The sequence below is a fragment of the Lynx canadensis genome, chromosome D3, assembly GCF_007474595.2.
Source record: "Lynx canadensis isolate LIC74 chromosome D3, mLynCan4.pri.v2, whole genome shotgun sequence".
NCBI lineage: Eukaryota > Metazoa > Chordata > Mammalia > Carnivora > Felidae > Lynx > Lynx canadensis.
The window spans coordinates 77,090,185-77,111,901 of NC_044314.2; the positions used below are offsets into that span (position 1 = coordinate 77,090,185).

Genomic DNA, 21,717 nt, shown 5'->3' on the forward strand with positions numbered 1-21,717 from the left:
CCGAGAAGTCTCTAAACTCAGAGACTATAAGTAGCAGAAGGTTTTCTGGTAAGTGTGGAAAAAGAAAAACTTCATTGTCAAGTTGTCTTAGGATAGCAGGATGTTCTAACATGTTCAGTGTTAGTGACAAAATGTGCTAGCATGTTCACATTTCTTAAGCAGATGTTATTTTGCAAAAATGATTTCCATACACATTTTAAATGTAATAGTATGTATAATATCAATGTTTTTGATAGGCTCTAGGCTAGACAAGAATTGTTTTTAAATTTTTAATGTTTTATTTTTGCGAGAGAGACCGACAGACAGAGTGTGTGTGGGGGGGGGGGGGGCGGGGAGGAGGGGCAGAGAGAGAGAGATACAGAATCCGAAGCAGGCTCCAGGCTCTACGCTGTCAGCACAGAGCCAGACGTGGGGCTCGAACTCATGAACTGCGAGATCATGACCTGAGCCGAAGTCAGAGGCTTAACGGAATGAGCCATCCAGGAGCCCCAAGACAGGAGTTAGGGTGCATCGGCGAGAGTACAAGATGCAGCTCTTCCTAATATTTTTTTTTTAATTTTTTTTTCAACGTTTATTTATTTTTGGGACAGAGAGAGAGACAGAGCATGAACGGGGGAGGGCCAGAGAGAGAGGGAGACACAGAATGGGAAACAGGCTCCAGGCTCTGAGCCATCAGCCCAGAGCCTGACGCGGGGCTCGAACTCACGGACCGCGAGATCGTGACCTGGCTGAAGTCGGACGCTTAACCGACTGCGCCACCCAGGCGCCCCTCTTCCTAATATTTTTAACAGGATATTTGACTGTTCAGTATCATGATGTGGATGTTATCTTTACCTGTGGGATTCCATGGTTGCCTTTGAAAAAAGGGCAATGGAAACATCCGTCTTCACTAAATCTTAAATTGACGAAAAAGAACAGCATAGGCGGAGGCATCCCCATGTGTTTCTGTTGAGGTTAGAAACAACAAGCTACCCTCCTAATTCAGGAGGTCAAGTGAGGTGAAAAAGTGTGGTATGCTGTGGTTAATAACTCAGAAATGAGAATTTGTAGACAATGTGTATATGGTTAAAAGTTGTGTTTATTGAACCTAGGTGATTTCTCTTAAAAAAAGAAAGAGTACAGTTTAAATTATCAGGTTTTCCATGTCATAATTTTATAGCAAAAGGCCAATAAATTAAGGCAGTAGAAAAGAATAGCCCCTGTTACATACTTGAGTTTGAAAAAAGAGCAAGTTACAGAAGGACACGAAGTGTGTATCCCTTTTTATGGTGTGTATACATTCTGCATACACACTTTATGTGGAAGGATACACATACCAACTTGTAAACAGCGTTTGCTCCTAGGGAATGGGCATGTGGACAGGGGGGAGGGGCAAGGCACTTGTACCTTTGCTTCTTACCTGTTATTTGGATTTTTACAAAGAACATGAATTATTTTCGTAATTTTTAAAAAATAACATTGATACTATTTTTAAAATGCTAAAATTGGCTAAAATTAATTTTAAACCATATTCTGCATAATAAATTCTTTGTGTTAAAAAGCTTTTTGTAAAACTTCCAGGGCGCTTGGGGGGCTTAGTCGGTTAAGGGTTGACTTCGGCTCGGGGCATCACCTTACGGTCATGAGTTTGAGCCCCGCCTGTCAGCCCCACTGATAGCACAGAGTGCACTTCAGATACCGTGTACCCCTTTCTCTCTGCCCCTACCCTGCTTGCATGCACGCACACTCTTTTTCTCTCAAAAATAAATAATTATTTTTTTTTAAAAAAAGCTTTTTGTAAAACTTCCATAATGATAATTTGAGTTGAAAATATATGACATTTCAAAAAGTTTTATTATAGGGGTGCCTGGGTGGCTCAGTAGGTTCAGTGTCCGATTCTTGATTTTGGCTCAGGTCATGATCTCATGGTTGGTGAGGTAGAGCCCCATATTGGGCTCTGCACTGACAACGTGGAACCTGCTTGGGACTCTCTCTCACTCCCTCTCTCTCTCTGCCCTTCCTGCCCCCCCCCAATAAAATAAACAAAAAAAGTTTTATTATAAATTGTGGACTAGATTTGGAGTCAGCTTTTACCAGATTTTCTTGTATAGATTTGAAAAATAAAACTGTTCAGGCTAGAAGAAACCATTTCCTGAAAAAAGGCTCCCTTTGTTTTTTATAGCTCTGGAGTTGGAAAAAATGTTTAAATTCTTTTTAAAATGCTTATACTAGCCTTTAATCATGTGAAAAGCTGCTTAAGCTCACTTTTAATCAATTTTAAATTTTAATTACGTCAGAAAATTAATGCAAATGAAATCCATATCGAGATACCAATTTTCACGTTTCAGATTGGTAAAAAGTCAAAAATTATACAACATTCGCTGTTGACAAGGCTTTGGAAAAGAGGAACCCTAATCTGTTACTGGTGAGAATGCAAAATGATAGAACTTCTCTGGAGGGCAGTTTGGCAACATCTATCCAAATTGCAAGTACATTTCCTCTGTGATCCAGCAGTCTCACTTTTAGGACCTTTGTTCTGCACAGACGTGTCATTTCATGTGTGTGTTGCAGGTATAATTTACAAGGCTCTTTTTTACACAATTGCGGGTAACAGAATTTTTGGAAACAACCACAGTGTCCATCTAAAAGGGATTTTTTTAAAAAACAAAAACTGTTTTTCAATGTGTCCACACAATAGAAATCTATGTAGATGTTTAAAGAAAATAAAAATAAAGAAGAGAAACTCTGCACATACTGATATAGGAAGATCTCTAGGTTATGTTGTAAAAGGAGGGTGGGGGGAGTACAGAGTGTTAATCTTTTGTGTGAGAAATGGTGAGAAATAATATGTGTTGATACTATATGTTCTAGAACGCTATACAAGAAACCAGTAAAAGTGGTTATCTCAAGAGGACCTGGGGGGAACTAGATGGGAGTAAGACTTCCTGGTTGTATACCTTTTGGTACATATAGTTTTGATTTTGGTACCATATGATAATCACTGAGACTTTATCTTTGGTACGGTAATGGTAGATATCTTGGCATATCTTAAATTGGGTGTGGATGTTGTAAGCATCATGTGGTATACGGAGATGGGATTTTTACATTGATGTCATTTAACATCCTATGAGTGTTAACTAATAATAGCTGTGAACCTACACATGTATTCTTTGTGTTAAACTAGCAGGTCTCAGTTATGTTATTTTGTTAATGCTAATTTACACCTTTTTTTTTTTTAACTTAAAGACAATAATGAAACTTAGTGAGATCGAACTCCACCATACTGTAAACTCCATGAGGACTTGCTGCCATGTGATTTAACTTTTTTTTTTTCTCATTTCTCTAGGGCCTATTCCCTGGTGGATTCCAGTCAAGTGTCTACATTTCTGATTTCCATTCTACTTATAGTCTATGGTAGTTTCAGGTAAGATGCTCTCAGGATGGGACAAATTTCAGTTGGAGGTGGAAGCAGCATTGTGCGGGAAGTATGAAAACTTGCTGCTGTGTGAAGGGAAACATGACTTTCACAAGAATCGAGTTAGAGTGGGATAATTCTGAAATTTATTCTTTGGTTGGCTGCCGGTAAAACACTTCATTTTAATGCAAACATGTAAATATTGCTTGAAAATTAAAATTTAAAATTGCTTAAATTCTGGTTCTGAAAGTAATGACTCCCATAAGTGTACTCATTGAAAAGATCAAGGAGAGAAGCCTTGACAACGATTCTACGGTCTCAAAGGGAACGGCAAGTTTTTCTTAATACAAAGGCATTGACTTAGCTTGAGCCACATTGAGCAATTGCCAATGATTTCATATGGTTCAGCCTACTATTATTAGGATCGTGCCCAGTATCATTCCCCAAGTATTCTGTCTACTGACCTTGGAAATGCTGAGACTGGATCCTCTTGAAATTCCTGTCCTAAGCAGGCAGCCATAGGAATACAAAGGAAAGTCAGGAAGCTAGATACTCCCTTCTTTTCACACTCCTTCCTTGAGGGAGGAGCTTTAGTGGTTATATAACACAGATGTCTTGTGGCTTATATATTTACAAATGGAGGCTGGATGATAATTTTTAAATTGAGAACTTGAAAGGGGGTGACTGATAAATAATCAGGCATAAGAATTTTGAACTGTCCAGTATTATATCTGGATTTGGATGAGTACTTGGTAAAATCAGACCTCCAGGCTTTATCCCAATACTGGGTAGAACAAGTAAAATACATTGATAATTCCAGTATCAGCTGATGAAAGTTTTAATCATTGAGATTTCTGCCGAGAGCCCTAGGTTCATAACCACTCTGAGAAGGCCTTAATCAAGCCAGAGCAATTTAGAACCTTATCAACATAATCTTGATATTTTATTATCTGTCCTTTGGATGAGTTTCTGATTTTTTCTCTTTGAGTATATCATGTATCAATATTTCAAAAAACTTTGTAGTTAAAACCAAAATCTCTTAGACTCAAAATTCGAATACTTACTTTCATCAGTAGAAATGACTTTTTGTTTGGCGTGTATTTATATACGGTGTACATTTTCGTAATTTAACTCATTTATATTCTGATTATTTTTACATAACAAAAAATATTTTCCTTGATCTTCTTCATACTAATTTTTAGTAATTTGATATTTCTTTGTGTTACTATTCTTATTCTACTATTGTTGGACATGTAGATGGTTAAAGTGACCATCTTTTTATTTTTATGTGTTCTGTGGCTGGTTGAATTATATCCTTAAGTCAAATATCTGAAAGTTGAAATACTTTGCCAGAGAGTATGAGCTGGCTATTACTACATACATATTGCCATATTGTTTTCCAGAAAGGTTATAGCAATTATACAATTGGACAAATTTTAAACAAAATTCTATGTAATAAGTATACCATGGAATTAGATCATATAGATGGAAAGGATTTCGCCAGTCAACCTTCGTATTTTACAAATAGGGAAACTGAAGCCCAACAAGATGAAGTAACTTGACAAAGATTACACAACTAGTTGGTAACAGACTCTGGATTGGAACCCAGCTCCTGATGCTTCTGGTCCAATACCTTATGTCTTTTATACTTCAATGCATTTCTGCAAAAAGTAAATCATGATGCCTTTAATTACACATTTAAATTGACCTCAAAAATAAAAATAAATAAATTGACCTCACTGAATAAGTTTGAAAGTGTTTTCTTCTGTTTCCTGGAAAAGATTGTGCAAAATTTTGTTATTTCTTCTTTGTGTATTTGATAGAACTCACCAGTAAAGCCATCTAAAGTTGGGCTTTTCTTTGTGGGAAAAGATTGTTTCTGTTTTTTCCTACTTTGTTCACTACTTTTTTTTTAAGTATTGGTAAGGGCTTAAAAATTTTTTTCATTGTGATAAAATATACATAACAATTTACTGTCTTAACCATTTTGAAGTATACAGTTCAGTAGCAGATTTGAGGGTTTTTTAATACCCATTATTGTACTTTTATTTTTTATTATTTTTTTATGTTGATTTTTTTTGAGAGAGAGAGAGACACAGAATCTGAAGTAGACTCCAGGCTCTGAATTGTTAGCACAGAGCCCAGCACAGGGCACGAACACACCAACAGTGAGATCATGACCAGGAGCTGTCCATTATTTTACTTTTATTATGACTGTTTTAATACTTGGGTGTGAAATGATACCTCATTGTGGCTTTGATTGCATTTCCCCAATTATTCCAATTAAAATGTTGAAAAGATGTTGGGCATCTTTTCATGTGCTTATTGGCCACGTACTTTTCTTCTTTGGTGAAATGTCTATTCAGATCTTTGGCCATTTTTAAATTGGGTTATTTTTGTTATACTGAATTGTAACAGTTCTTTAAATATTCTGGATACAAGTTCTCTGTCAGTCGTAGGATTTGCAAATGTTTCCTCCCGGTCTCTGGTTTGCCTTTTCATTTTCTTCATACTGTCTTTCAAAGTATAAATGTCTTGGGGCACCTGGGTGGCTCAGTTGGTTAAGCATCTGACTTCAGCTCAGGTCACGATCTCATGGCTCATGGGTTTGAGCCCCGCATCAGGCTCTGTGAGTGCTGGTAACTCAGAGCCTGGAACCTGCTTCAGATTCGGTGTCTCCCTCTCTTTCCACCTCTCCCTCACTTGCGCTGTCTCTCTCAAAAATAAACATTTAAAAAATCAAAGTGTGAACATCTTTGATTCTGATAAAGTGAAACCCTACCAATTTTTTGTTTGATGGATCATGTTTTTTGGTATTGTAGCAAAAAAGTCTTTTCCTAATCCACGGACACAAAGAGTTTCTCATATTTTCTTTAAGAAGTTTTCTAGTTTTACTGCTTACATTTAAGTCCATAATTCATGTGAGTTAATTTTTCTGTGTGGCATGAAGTACAAATAAATCTAAATTCATCTTATGAACATGGCTGTCCAGTTGTGCCGTCACCATTTGTTGAAAAGGCTGTCCTTCACCCCATCAAATTGCCTCGGCACCACTGTGAAAACCCAGTTGACCATAAATGGAAGGATTCATCGCTGGATTCCCATTTCTGTGCTTTGGTCTATAGGTCTTTTCTTAGGCCAGTACCACAGGTCTTGATTGCTGTAGCTTTTATAGTAAGTGTTGAACTCCAGTAGTGTAAGTCTTACAACTTAGTTCTTTTTCAAAATTCCAAATACTCTAGGTCTTTTGGATTTCCATAAAAATTTATATTTAACTGGTCAATTTCTACCAAAAAAACATTCTGCTGGAGGTTTGCAGGTATTGTGGATCTACAGGTCAATCCAAGAAGAATGGCTGTCTTCATAATAGTGAATCTTCTAGTTCAGGACCTGAAATGTCTCTCCATTTATTTAGATCTTTAGTTTTACTTAGTAATGCTCTGTAATTTTCAGTGTACAATGCTTGTACTTCTTTTGTTAAGTATTTCATTCTTTGGATGTTCCTGAGTATTTCCAGTGTTCCTAAGTACTCCTTTTTTCTTGGGTTCATTTTTGGATTTTTCATTGCTAAGCATGTAGAAGTGCAGTTGACTTTTTGTATATTGATGTGGTATCCTGTAGCTTTGATGAACTCATTTGTTACTGCTAGTAGTTTTTTTGTGTACAGACTCCTTAGGGTTTTCTACACACAGGATAACATGGTCTGCAAATAAAGACGGTTTTGCTTCTTTTCGTATCTGAATGCCTTTAATTTTTCCTCCTCCTCCTTTTTTCCCCCTTCTTGTATAGGATAGAACCTCCAGTACAGTGTTGAATAGAAAGTGACAAGAGCACACATCCTTCTTTACCTTGTTCCTGATCTTAAGGGGAGAGCATTTAATTGTTCACCATTAAGTATAGTGTTTGCTGTAGGTTTTCATCAATGCTTTTTATCAGGTTGAGGAAATTTCCTCCTGTTTCTAGTTTGTGGAAAGTTTTTATCATGAATGGATTTTGTCATATATATATATCACATATATGTATGTATATATATATATATCGTGTATGTGTGTATGTACATATATATGATGTATGTATATATATTTAAAGAAGATACAGAATGAATTAGTATATCATTCTTGTCACAAGAGCATGAGGACCAAGGTAGCTGGAAGACACACAGGGCTTTTTTTTTTTTTGAGAGAGAGAGAGAGAGAGAGAGAGCGAGAGCGAGAGCGCACATGTACATGCCACGGCACACACGCAGGCCAGCAGGGGAGGGTCAGATGGAGAGGGAGAGAATGAATTCCAAGCAGGCTCCACACTCTGCCCGGAGCCTGATGTGAGGCTCATTCTCATGACTGTGAGATCATGACCTGAGTCAAAATCAAATCAGGAGTCGGAGGCTTAACCAACTAAGCCACCCAGGCGCCCCTGGTCATATATTTTTATTATATATATGATATATGTATCATGTATCATATATACAATTATATATATCTATATATATGATTTGTGTCTGTATTCATGAGGGATATTGGTCTGTACTTATTATGTCTTCTTATAACTTTGGTACTTGGAAAATATTGGCCTCATTGAATGAGTTGGAAAGTGTTTCTTCTTCTATTCCTTGAAAAGATTGTGTAGAACTGTATTGTTTCTTCAAGTATTTGATAGAGTTTAACTGTCTAAAGCTAGGCATTTCTTTGTGGGAAAATTTTTTTAGTTTTGTTTTTTTCCTGCTTGGCTCACTAGTTTATTCCTTCCCCATCCCCCGCCCCCTTTTTTAAGTATTGGTAAGGTGTGGGTTTTTTTTTAACAGCTTTATTGAGATATATATATAGTGTAAAATTCTATGTAAAGTGTACACTTCAGTGGTTTTAGTATGTCTACAAAGTTGTGCAATTATCACCAATTTTAGAGCAGTTTTATTATACCAAAGGAAACCTTGTACCCATTAGTAGTCATTACCCTTTTCTCTCTCTCTTGCTCTAGCCAACTACTAATCTGTTTTCTGTCTTTTATATAGATATGCCTATCCTGGAAATTTCAATTTAAGTAGAATCTTGCAGTACGTGACCTTTTGTGACTGGCTTCTTTCATTTAGCATAATGTTTTAAAGTTTATTCACGTTGTAGCATGTGTCAGTACTTCATTCCTTTTTATTGCCCGATAATACTCTCTTTTGCTAATCCACGCATCAATTGGTAGACATTTATGTTAACACATTGGGCTGCTATGAATATTCATGTACAAGTTTGTGTGGGGACATAAGTCATCACTTCTCTTGAGTAGATACCTATGACTGGAATTGCTGGGTCATATGGCAACTCTATTTTTTTAACATTTGGAGAAACTGCCACTGTTTTTCAGAGGAGCTGCATCATTTTACATTCCTACCAGCAATGTATGAAGGCTCCAATTTCTGTTATTATCTGTTTTGATTATAGATACTGTATTCTGTTTTGGTGGATATGAAGTGTATTTCGCTGTGGTTTTGATTTGCATTTCCTTAGTGGCTCATGATGTTGAGCATCTTTTCATGCTTATTTACCATATGTGTGTCCTCTGTAGTGAAGTGTCTATTCAAATCTTTTGCCCATTTTAAAATTACATTGTCGTCTTATTACTGATTTGAGAATTCTTTATATATTGTGGGTACAAGTCCTTTATCAGATAAATGCTTGCAAAGAGTTTCTCTTGGCCTGTGGGTTTGTCTTTTCACTTTCTGTATGTTTACAATTTTTATATTTTCCTGATAGAGTGAGATAAAATATCACTCTTTAGCAATAATTTTTGTCTTAAAAGTCTTAAACTGTCTGATGTCAGTATAACCATTCCAGCTCTCTTATGGTTGTGTGTGGGAAGATTTTTAATTACTAATTTTATTTCTTCTTATACGTCTACTTGGATTTTCTGTTTCTTCTTGAATCAGTTTTGGTAATTTGTGTCTTTCTAGGTTTTGTGCATCTTTTCTAAATGATCTCATTTATTGGCATTAGCTTGTTCACATTGCTTATGTATAATTAATTTTTATTGGTCGGTAGTAATGTTCCCTCTTTCATTTTTTTATTGTAGTCACTTGTATCTTGGTTTTTCTTTCCCCCCCTTGGTCAGTCTAGCTGAAGGCTCTCAATTTTGATCTTTTCAAAGAAACAGCTTTTGGTTTCATTAATTTTTCTTTATTTTTTTTTTCTATTTTCTAATTTCATTGATTTCTACTTTTATTATTTTCTTCCTTCTGCTTGCTTTGGGTTTAGTTTGTGCTCCTTTTCCTAGTTCCTTAAGGTGAAAGCTAAAGTTAGTGATTTGAAACCTTTCTTCTTTTTTTAAGTTAGGCAATTAAAGCTGCAAATTTCCCTCTAAGCATTGCTTTAACTGCATCCCATACATTTTATTATGTTGTATTTTCATATCATTCAATTAAAGATACTTTGTAATTTCCCTGGTGATTTTTTTCTTTGACCCATGGGTTCTTTATAAGGATGTTGGTTACTTTCCTACTATTGGGGGATATCTCAAAATTCTCTCTTTGAAAGGAATTTTAAGAGCCTAATTCAATTCCATTGTGGTCAGAGAGATACTTTTTATGATTTCAGTCCGTTTAAATTTATTGAGACTTGTTTTATGGCCTAGCGTATGATCTGTCCTGAAGAATGTTCCATGTGCAATTAAAAATCAGCCTTCAACAGAGGGTTGAGAGCAGGAAGTGCCATAATCTGGTTTGTGTTTTAGAAAGATTGTTCTGGATTCTCTATGAGAAATAGCTTGTTGGGTAAGGGGAGAAAGTGACATAAAGGAAGCAGTGCCCTAGTACAGACAAGAAATGATGATGGCTTTAATGTTTTGTTTGCTTGGGTTTTTTAATGTTTTTGAGAGAGAGAGAGGGAGAACAAGTGGGGGAGGGACAGAGAGAAAGAGAGACACAGAATCTGAAGCAGGCTCTGAGCGGTCAGCACAGAGCCCGATGCAGGGCTCAAACTCACAAACCGTGAGATCATGAACTGAGCTGAAGTCAGATGCTTAACTGACTGAGCCACCCACGAGCCCCAAGAAATGATGGTGGCTTTAACTAAGTTAATAGTGGTGGAGTGAAATGTCAGTGGGTTTAGGACATGATTGCTGATAGAATGGATAGTGTGTGTGTGAGAGGAGGCAAGGAAGCCTCCAAGGTGTATGGCCTAAACAACTGGATCCAACGATGATGCAGTTTCTGAGATGGAAAGCTCTGTAAAAGAAGCTGATTTTTCATGGAAGCTTGATCTACAAAGCAGATACAATTTGTCAAGAGACTGATGTTCGTTCTAGTTTGGCTCTTCCCAAACTGTTTAATTTGGGGTAAATTAAACTTAACCTCTGCAGACCCCATCTGGAAGATTGATACTTGATTAATTACAAGTATTACTATAATTTATAACAATAATAGTGTCATATTAACTATACTCTGACTGTAATGCTATCTTTTTAAGCTTTCAGAGGGAGTTGTAAGTATATTTTAGTAGTGCTTAACCAAACGTATTTTTACAATAAAATTTCACATCTCTTTGTTTCTAAGTATTTAATAAACAAGCAATACTGTAATTATTGCTCTGGTAGATCAAAACTTGTCAAATGTTAGCAGTTTCATGTAGTTCAACCTGATAGATTCTTTTTACTCATTGACCTAGGGTCACGTAAGGGTGTTTATGCCTCTTCTCAAACACATCTCTTTGTGATAATAGAAGTGAGAATTGAAATATGAGGTAAAATCAGTAGCAAAGTAATTTCCTTGATTTTTGCTTTCACATAAACGCAGGATAGCTGGTTGAAGAACTGGCCAGTGACTTATTTCAACATAGATTCCTTGATGAAAATATTTACAGAGACTTCTCCATTGAGGCATAGCCAGTTGGGTACCCTGTGGGTTCTGCATGATGCTTCATAGCCCACTTGCTGTCTGACTTCCACCATTTGGGTTTTCTACAGCTTAGATGCTTTTTAATTATTGCGAGTTGATGTCTCTTGCTTGCGTGAGCAGGTTGGGTAGAGATGTGTGGTTTCTGTTGCCTGTTAATAAATTTTTACTTTGACATTGACTATATTAAAGAAATCTGATGAAGAAAATAGCTGATATTTTACTAAGCATTTATGTGACAGGTACAGTGCTAAATGTGTTACATAAAGTCTTGTTTAATCCTCATATTAATTCAACAAGATAGATATTGGTTTTTTCTTTTTAATGTTTATTTATTTTTGAGAGAGAGCAGACACCTGAGAGGGAGAGAGGCAGAAAGAGAAAGAACCCCAAACAGGCTCCATGGCATCAGCACAGAGCCCTACATGGGGCTCGAACTCACAAACCCTGAGATCATGACCTGAGCTGAAATCAAGAGTTGGATCTTAACTGACTGAGCCACCCAGGTGCCGCAAGATAGATATTGATATTCCCATTTTACAAATGAGGAAACTGGTCCCAAAAATGTTAAGTAGTAATGTAGCAAGTGATGGAGCTGGGATTTAAGTACTTTACTGCTTTTGGCCATTGAGAACAATAACAAAATTTCATTTCTGAACCAAATACATTGATCTCGTAGTAAAGCCCGAAGGAATGGGAAGCTTTCTTATAAATCCCTTTTTGGTGAATTTTTTTTTCTTCTTTAGCAGTGGTCTTCAGGCTTTATCGTGCATCAAAATCACCTGGAGAAGATTGCTTCACTGGGCTTCACCTGGGGGCCCAGGACCCAAGCCTATTCAAGTGGCCTGCACAACACACTTTCTGGAAACTTCCTTAACTTTCTAAGTCGTTAGTTCTTAATTGCTGATAGCATTTTCAGGGCCCATTCGTTAATATGTTATTTACCCTTTACAGGTCTATTTGAAACTCTCCAGATGTCTCAAGAGTTTTTCCCTTTTGCTTAAAAAAAAAAAAAAAAAAAAAAAAATTCCCCTCCAGACTTCATTTTTGAGCTGTCCTTGATGGTATGCCACCACCTACTCTTGAAATTTTCTCCTCTCTTAGCTTCCGTGATTCACTTTTTTGCTACCCTCCATAGACAAGCACAAAAAAATGTTTCTTGAATTTGAATAGAACTGTGTCTGTATTGCCCCCAGCTACTCAACCAAATATTTTCATATCTCCCCTGAGACCATAAAAATATGTTATTTGCTCAGTTAAATTACCACATTTTATTATTTTTTAAATTGTATTTTAGAGAATGTGTGTGAGCAGAGGAGAAGGGCAGAGGGAGAGAGGGAGAGAATCTTAAGCAGAGATGGACACAGGGCTCAATCCCACAACCCCGGGATCATGACCTGAGCCAAAATCAAGAGTTGGGTGCCCAACCAAGTGAGCCACCCAGGTGTCCCCACATTTTATTTATTAAAAGCTGTGAAGACATGGTGAATATCATAAAATTTAGGATAAAAGATTTGTCAGTTGTACTGGTTATTTCCCATCAGGCTTTCACGTTTTTAAGTACAGAGGGGAAAACTATACCGCAAAACACCAGATTCTAAAAGCCAAAATAAATCCTCAGTTTAGGAATCCTTATGTTTGCCATCCCGTGGCTGAGCTCTGCTGGATTTCCTAAATTACTTCAACTGACACCTGTCTCTCCTTAGTCTTTCCAGCTACTCAGAAAAAACATAGCATAATTACTCATCTAATCAGTATGTCCCTGAAGAGTTTGACAAACTATAGAAGAGCATTAACAGAAGGAGAGAGACAGAGAGAGAATACGAACTTCTAACTGCAGCTCATTACTGGTAAGACACTTGACTTCTGTCCCGTCAGGAATCATAGAAAAATAACAGGTTTGAGATAGATCTTAAAAAATCAAAAGGGAGATATACTTTATTTCCTCTCTCCCTAAATAATTATATATTTATCTATAATCTCTAAAGTTGGCTATATGAAGGAATAATGAAACTTCTATAACTGCAGGGTAACTACTACCTTTTAAAGACCTTGGGGCGCCCGAGTGGCTCAGTCAGTTGAGCGTCCGACTTCAGCTCAGGGCATGGTCTTGCAGTTCGTGAGTTTGAGCCCCGTGTCGGGCTCTGTGCTAATAGACAGCTCAAAGCCTGGAGCCTGCTTCGGATTCTGTGTCTCTCTCTCTCTCTTCCCCTCCTCTGCTCATGCTCTGCCTGTCTCTGTCTCTCAAAAACAAATAAATGTTAAAAAAAAAAAAACAACAACAACAACAAAAAACAGTACCTGTGCTTTCTTTAAAAAAAAAATTTTTTTTTAATGTTTATTTTTGAGAGAGAGAGAGACAGCGTGAGCAAGGGAGAAATAGAACTTGAAGCAGACTCCAGGCTCTGAGCTGTCAGCACAGGGGCTCGAACTCACAGACTGTGAGATCATGACCTGAGCCGAAGTCAGATGCTTAACTGACTAAACCACCTAGGCGCCCCATACCTGTGCTCTCTTTAATGACAAAGTAGTTTATTTGCTTATACCCTAACCTGGTCTAGGAAGACAATGTCATCAGGTTAATGAGACTACAGAGATAACAAGAAATGTACTTTCTATGATGGTGTTGCCCTTCAAACTAAACGTGTATAATTGTAAAATCAGACCAGGTTAACAAAAACAAGTCCCACCATGCTTGACAGTGTCAGAATGTGTGTTTATCACACAATGGTGTGTGATGTTTTACCTTCTGAGCTGCTCGTTGCCTTCTCAGAGCCTGTCCTACTTTAAGAAAACGTCCTATACAGAAATCTGACTTATCAGGTAATGTAGGAAACGGTTATGTGTACATTGTAATGTATATGGACAAGTTCCTTGATATATTTAACAATTTCATCAACTCTTTTAAAAAATATCATAAAATATAGGGTAGGATGCGGTATATTTTTCCATTTATAAAAACCATTGAGTTTTTTAGGAACACACACTTAGCTTAAATCCAGTTCAACCATATAGTGTTTACCCTGACCAAGTGCATTTTCTCCTTCATTGCACCTGCTTCTACTATTAGGATGATCAAAAAACGTGGTATTCTTAAAGTAAAATATTAAGATAAAAAGTTCCAATTTTCTTCTCCAGTATTCACAGTGTACTCTGTTATCAGAATTCAAATGAATGAACAAATGTAACTCAGTAAATACATTCTCGGCTCCGTTTTGCTTCCTGCGATTGTCTGTTTTTGCTCTGCCCTGTTCAAAAGGATTTCAGACCATTCGCTGTTTTCCAAGTTGTGATGAGATAAGGTAAATTAAAATGGGGCCAAAGAAAAGAAAAAGTATGGGTGGAAACAGAGAGCCAGAAATAATTCTAAAAATGCAAACCATATTGGCCAACACCTTTACTACTGGTTGTCCACAAATAACCACAGTAAGCTTTCTAGCAGCCAACTTTCAGAAGAAAAAAAAAAAACTTCACAGTGCCTTTGGATAAAAAGAACCCAGTTCAGGTGAGTTGCATCTGTTCTTGGTCTTAAGATCAGACCTTTATCCCGAAGGTCCTCAAAAAGAGGATGCAGCTTTGAGTTTTGTAGCATTTCACAGTAAGCACTCAAATGTTTGTTGAATGAATTATAGTGCCCTTCAATATAAGCTAGTGGCATTTCATGAAAATACATTTCAGCAACAGTAATTTTGCCAAAATTAGAAGCACACAGGGGTGCCTGGGTGGCTCAGTCGGTTGAGCGACTGACCAGCTCAGGTCATGATCTCCTGGTTTGTGAGTTCAAGCCCCACGTCGGGCTCTGTGCTGACAGCTCAGAACCTGGAGCCTGCTTCTGATTCTGTGTCTCCCTCTCTCTCTGTCCCTCCCCCACTCGTGCTCTGTCTCTGTCTCAGAAATGAATAAACATTAAAAAAAAAAAAAAAGGCACACAGCCAGCAGCAGAAAGTGGTGGTCCAGATTGCTAGCTTACGCTCGTCTAATATTGTGTTTTAGAATATCTAGAGAAATGAATGGGTTGTTAGTTCATCAACTGATTACTCCTGAGTATTGATCTCTTGATAAATGTTGGCAGCAGTCTAGACATGTAGTCTGTTGCCAGCTGAATATAGACCTCTTTGTCTTAGCAGTGCTCACAGCACATTTGTATCTTCATCAGAACCAAGGAACCTAAAAAGGCCTAACGACAAGCCCATCTTTCCCCTTATGCTGGGCAAGCAGTGGGAAGTTCCCACAGGCCTAGGACTTTGCTCAGAAAATCCTGTATAATCCAGTCCAGTACATAAAGACATGAGTAGTTGATTTCCTAAAGTTCTGTTCCTTATAGCTGAGTTAGCTTTAGTCCAAAAAATTTAGAGCAAATACGATGACCAGATCTCCACCTTAGCCAAAATAAAATCTTTTAAAGCTCTCAGGGAATATTAAACCACTTCCTGATGTAGTGTCTGTGATATATTGTGTTGTACATCAAAGTGACCCCAAAAAGGCACACTTAGGATTATACTTATACACTAATTTAAATTGGAAGAACCTTGATCAGTGGTTGTTCGTTCGTTCTTTCTTTCTTTCTTTCTTTCTTTCTTTCTTTCTTTCTTTCTTTCTTTCTTTCTTTCTTTTCTCTTTATCTTTGAGAGAGAGAGACAGAGTGTGAGCAGGGGAGGAACAGAGAGACAGGGAGACACAGAATCTGAAGCAGGCTCCAGGCTCTGAGCTGTCAGCACAGAGCCTGACGCGGGGCTCGAACTCACAAACCATGAGATCATGACCTGAGCCGAAGTCGGATGCTCAACTGGCTGAGCCACCCAGGCGCCCCTGTTGTTCTTCTGACACTAATTAACTGGCAGGCTCAGTTGTCAGTTGAACCCCACCCAATTCAAGATAAAACCATATCATCTGCTTATAAAAGGTTGCTTGTCTTAATATTTCTCTGTAACAAGGCAGGATATATGCAGTTCATCCAAAAATGATATTGGATCACATTAACTCAAGGAGAAATACTGTGTAGTTATTTTTTTTTAATGAGAAAAAGCAGTATGTATTGATGTAAAAGGATGCCCTTGACGTACTATTGAATGAAAGCTTAATTTGTGAAATAATATTAATCCTCATTTTTCAAAAAGGCAATTTTATACCAAGTGCATTTATTTCTAGAGATTATTTCTAGAGATTATGGGAATCCATTATTTTGTACCTTTTTCTATCATTTGAGGTTTTTTGGTAATCATATATATTCTCCCCCCCCCCCCAAAAAAAATAGATGTTCATTTGTTTTAGAAGGGAAGATAATATATAGCCAAGGCAAGGTGTACAGTGAGAACCTTGGTTTCCTTAACCATGTAGGGACAGTAATAGAGCATCTTTGTATTAGTTTGCTACAACTGCCATAACAAAGTAACACGGACTGGGTGACTTAAAAAACAGAAATGTATTCCTGGAGGCCAAAAGTCCAAGATCAAGGTGTCGGCAGGGTTGGTTTCATTCTGAAACAGCTTATAGATTACTGTCTTCATATGTAGATGGTGCTCTTCCCCTGGCCTTCTGTGTGTGCATGTGTCTGGTCGGTCTCTCTCACCTAATGTCCTCCTCTTATAAAGACACCAATTATATTGGATTAGCGCCCACCCTATCTACCCCCATTTTAATTTAATTACCTCTTTAAATGCTCTGTCTCCAAATATAGTCAACATTACTAATTATAGTTATTCTGTGAAACAAAAGAAATCTTGCCTATAAAGCAGTTACATAATTAGCCTGACAGTATAAGCTCAGTAAAGGTGAACTATTATCATTATTTTAACCTTTAGGAAGTTTTCAGTTTCCTAGGCAAAAGACCATCTCTTCTACCTGGATTCTTAGTAGTAGATGCTTGGTGTAGCTTCTTTGCAAGCATCAATAACTGGAAATTTGTCTGCCTCCTAAAGCTTGACCCATAACTATTTCCTGTTCAGTCATAGTTGATGACAAGGCAACGAACAATAGCAAATAACATGCTATAATTTAGATGGCTTTTTCTGTGATGGTAGATGGTTGTCTGTGATGAAATAGCAATAGCCCAAGTCTTTCAGTGAGTATTTAAACATTGGTTTCAGTAACCCAGACTTAGGTTAAGTGAATAGCCCAGATACAGTTTGGCTGGAATGTCTAGTAATAACATCATGATGAATTAATGTATGTTATTGTGTAGTAATAACAGTAAAATTGGGATGGCAGGGAGAGAGGGGAGAAGAGTGAAGGGTAGTCTTTTATGAAGATGGAATAAACTGTTCTAGATACAGCCAAGCAGTTTCATGTCGGTAGAGTTAATAGAGATTACCAAGTAAGGCAGGATAAAGGCCCATATTTCAGAATGGTCCCTGGATAGCTCAGGAGGCAGAGTCTTCAGCAAAGACTTTTTACTTAAACTGCTTAAGTTGGTTGTTAGCTATACGGTATGGGTAACTCTTATTGGACTTCAGTCACAGTGGCTTGGAATCTGTTAAACCCAGGTTCATTGATCTTGTTTTGTAAAGCTACAATACATGAACCTCCTGTTTGAGCAAATGTGTGGGGCCCCACCACTTCATCTAACCAACTTCATTCTGTTTTGTGTAGTAGTCACCCATGGTCTGCCTCTAAGGATCAGGCAGTGCTTGATTTTAGCTAAGTTTATTTGAGGCAATAAGAAATTCAGAGTAAGCTTCAGATTATATGACATGCTTGCTGACTCTGCACCCCACCACACCACCACCCCAATACCTCATTAGTCTGTCTAAAGCTTTCACGTCCTTTGCAACAGTTCTTAAATTAGGTTCTACGAAAATGGAACAGTTAAAACTGGTTTTAAGGTAACCACAGCCTACCAGTGTTTGGAAAGAAGAGGAATCCTTGTCTTAAAACAGCCAGGATAGGGGCACCTAGGTGGCTCAGTCAGTTAAGCATCCAACTGCAGCTCAAGTCATGTTCTTGCAGTTTGTGGGTTTGAGCCCTGCACTTGACTCTGTGCTGACAGCTGGAGCCTGCTTCGGATTCTGTATCTCCCTCTCTCTCTCTGCCTCTCCCCGACTTGTGCTTACCCTCTCGGTCTTTCTCAAAAATAAATAAATAAACACTTAAAAAAAAAAAAAAGCCAGGATAGAGTCTTAAATAGTTCTCAGTTAGTAAAAATTGAACTAGACTTAGATACTACCCCTAAGCCTATCTGGCAGTACTCTCAGCACCCTGTTTCATTTACCCAGTCTTAAGACAGAGGCTCTGTACCAGCTGTGCCTAGGGTCAAATCAGAGATGACTGGCAACTTTCCAGTCCAGACATCAATATATAATGCCAGCAGAAAGCATAGGAGAAGCTAACTATGCCTGCTAGCCAGTCCCAGTGGTAGAGATGGGGGTTAACAATTTCTGTAAATTTACTATGCTGTCTCCAGGATTCTGAGAACCAGACTGTGCATAGTAAATGTTGTTGTCAATCCATTCATAAGTGAATCTGAAAAATGCAGTTTAAATTATTACAGGTCTTTTCCAAAGCATGCCCACAAGGAAGAAGCAGTCTTCATATCCCCGTGGCTCCACACAGGCCCTCATGACTTGCACCACCAGTCTTAGAGTTTAACTGTCCACAAATCGTTAGCACTTCCATGAGAAACATGAATTAAAGTTTAAAAACCATAGAAATGAAACCATATACTGAAAACTAGGGCAGGTGTCTTAGCAGGGGAAATATATGCAAAACATTATGTCCAGTTTGTTGTGGAACTAAACAGAATTGACAGGGTAAAGTTTGTCCCCAGAGCCAGTCCTGTAGCAATGACCAGGGCTGACTGAGGTGAGAACAACCCGTATACTTGCTAATCTCTGTTAAAGTGTCTTCCTCTGATTGCCAGAGAAATAGAAGCCCCCAGTATTAGACAGGAAAAGATGAATGTTCCAAAATACAGGGCCTTTTTTTTTTTTTAATTAAAAACTCCCAGGAAGGCCAACACATCAGAGTCCTGACCGTATTCAGAAGAGGAGTGTTAGCCATATTTTAGGGATTCTATCACATCTATATACATACGTATATAGTCTCCTTTGGTCTTATTGGAGAATTTGTCACCCATTAGGGCTGCCCTTCCAGTGGGACAGTTTGCTAAGCAACTAATTAGCCGAGTTTACAGAGGACCAGGGTGAAAGGTACCTAACTAGTCAATACTCCACAGGCTTTTCTAGGCAGGTCACCAATTCTAACTGAAGTCATAACCAATTGAGGCTTCTTCAGCACCAGTAACAGATAAGGGAGTTTTAGACAGTGGTTGATAGAACAGGAAGCCAAATGGCAAAGTCAAACTATTAAAGTAGGAGGCAGATTTCCTGTATCTAGCAGATTTTGAGTTGTAAGCGTAGGAAACTATAAAGTGAAGAACATTTCGAGTACCACCTGAGCCTCATGGTTTGGTTAAGAGTCCCTTCCAGGAAGAATTCTGAATGTTCAAGACAGCATCCTGTATTCTTCCTAAAAAGACAAGGTTCCAGTACCTCAACAATGTTCTAGTACCTCAAGGTCTTAAAAACAGCATGAATAAGAATAAAAGGGGACCTCTCCTTCACTTCAAAATCTGCTCAGTTTGGAACCTGAATATTTAAAAGAACTACCTAGAAGCACTTCTGCTTCCAGCCAAGATGGAGTAACAGGAACTGGACTTACTATCCCACCTGAAATAGTGATTTCTAAGATACTGTTCATCAGACAACAAAGGACAAATCCTGAGAGATGATAAACTATTTTTCTAGCTGTATTAAGATAGTCCTCTCTGTCCTCTTCACCTCCAGAAAAGTTGAATTGATAGTAACAGAGTTGAGTGGTAGTACCAGAGGCTGGAAGGTGGGGGAAAGAGGAGAGACTGATGAAAGATCTAGGATGAATAAGTTCTAGAGACCTAATGTACATTGTGGTGACTATAGTTAATAATAATGTATTTATATACTTAAAATTTGCTTAGAGAGTAGATCTCAGGTATTCTGACCATGAAAAAAAGGTAATTATGGGAGGCAGTGGGTATATTAATGAGTTTTATTGTGGTAATTGTTTCATAGTGTATATACACACCAAAACATCATGTTGTGTACAGTAAATAGTACAGTTTTTACTCCTCAGAAACAAATTTAAGAAAAAGGGAAAACATTAAAGACAATTTGTAGGAGAAACATTCCCTGCCTGGTGGAGACAGAGCTGGGAGTCTAGAAAGCCTGAGGCAGCCAGAGTTAATAGGACAGAGTATGAAAGACAAGAGCAACAAACAGAGAAAGTCCCAGAGATCTGCAGGTGCACTCCTTGAGCATTCATCAGAGTATCAATCAGTGTGTGCATGTAAGGAAATCACCTAAGGCTAAGGAAGGAATAATGTGAAGGGGTTAAAAGAGTACCTGCTCCTGTCAGCCAGATTGGAAAACTGTATGACTCACGTGGCATTCGGTAGGGTAAAACTCACAATATCTGGAGTACAAAGATAACCAGGCAACAAAGAAAAAGGAGAACATGACCAATGATGGAAATAATCAAAACCAACCCAGAACTGACACATGTATGTTGGAATTAGCAGAGAAATACATCAAACCTGTTACTATAAATTATATTCCATCCGTACAAAAAGTTAGATAGATACAGATGGAAGATGTTGTAAAATACCCAAATCAAGCCTCTGGAGAGGAAAACAACGATGTCTGAGACCAAAAATACACCGAATGGGCACTCAGTGGCAGCCACCGCTCAGACCAGACTCTGCAGGCTCATGTACTTCACTCTGCTTCCTCTGCAACCATGTCTGACAAACCCGATATGGCTGATAGGGAGAAATTCAAGAAGTCAAACTGAAGAATATAGAAACGCGATATCTACTTCCTTCAAAAGAAACAGCTAACCAGAAGAAGCAAGCAGGCAAAATGTAGTGAAGTGTGCACTAACAATATGCACTGTACATTCCACATGCATTGCCTACTTATTCTGCTGCTTCTAGCTCTTTAACTTTGTGAATTGTAAAGAATTTGGATCAAGTTTAAATGCTGCCCCTTTTCACATCAAAGAATCGATGGCTGGGCCCCTGGGTAGCTCAGTCAGTTAAGTGTCTGACTTCAGCTCGGGTCATGATCTCGCAGTCTGTAGGTTTGAACCCCGTGTCTGTGCTGTAAGCACAGAGCTTGGAGCCTGCTTCCGATTCTGTGTCTCCCTCTTTCTCTGCCCCTCCCCTGCTTGCACTCTGTCTCAAAAAATAAGTAAACATTAAAAAAAAAAAAACGGGGGCGCCTGGGTGGCTCAGTCGGTTAAGCCTCCAACTTCAGCTCAGGTCATAATCTTGTGGTTTGTGAGTTTGAGCCCCACGTCGGGCTCTGTGCTGACAGCTCAGAGCCTGGAACCTGCTTCAGATTCTATGTCTCCCTCTCTCTCTGCTCCTCCCCTGCTCAAGCTCTGTCTCTCTCTGTCTCTCAATAATAAATAAATGTTA

The 21,717-nt window shown here is 38.2% G+C and overlaps 1 protein-coding gene and 1 pseudogene across 2 annotated transcripts in view; both read left to right on the forward strand.

Moving 5' to 3' along the window:
- The window catches only part of SPPL3 (signal peptide peptidase like 3), a 136,514-nt gene that overhangs the window by 84,090 nt on the left and 30,707 nt on the right, over positions 1-21,717 (forward strand). The window contains exons 1-2 of one of the 2 annotated variants that reach the window (XM_030292344.1): positions 11,760-12,331; positions 12,974-13,117. Coding sequence is in view for 1 of the 2 variants with exons in the window: in XM_030292343.2 (XP_030148203.1) it covers positions 3,326-3,403 (78 nt within the window). In the remaining variant the exon portion in view is untranslated. Of the gene's footprint in view, positions 1-3,325; positions 3,404-11,759; positions 12,332-12,973; positions 13,118-21,717 lie in introns of those variants that run through there. The other variant, XM_030292343.2, reaches the window with a different exon arrangement.
- Positions 18,338-21,372, forward strand: LOC115498728 (annotated as a pseudogene).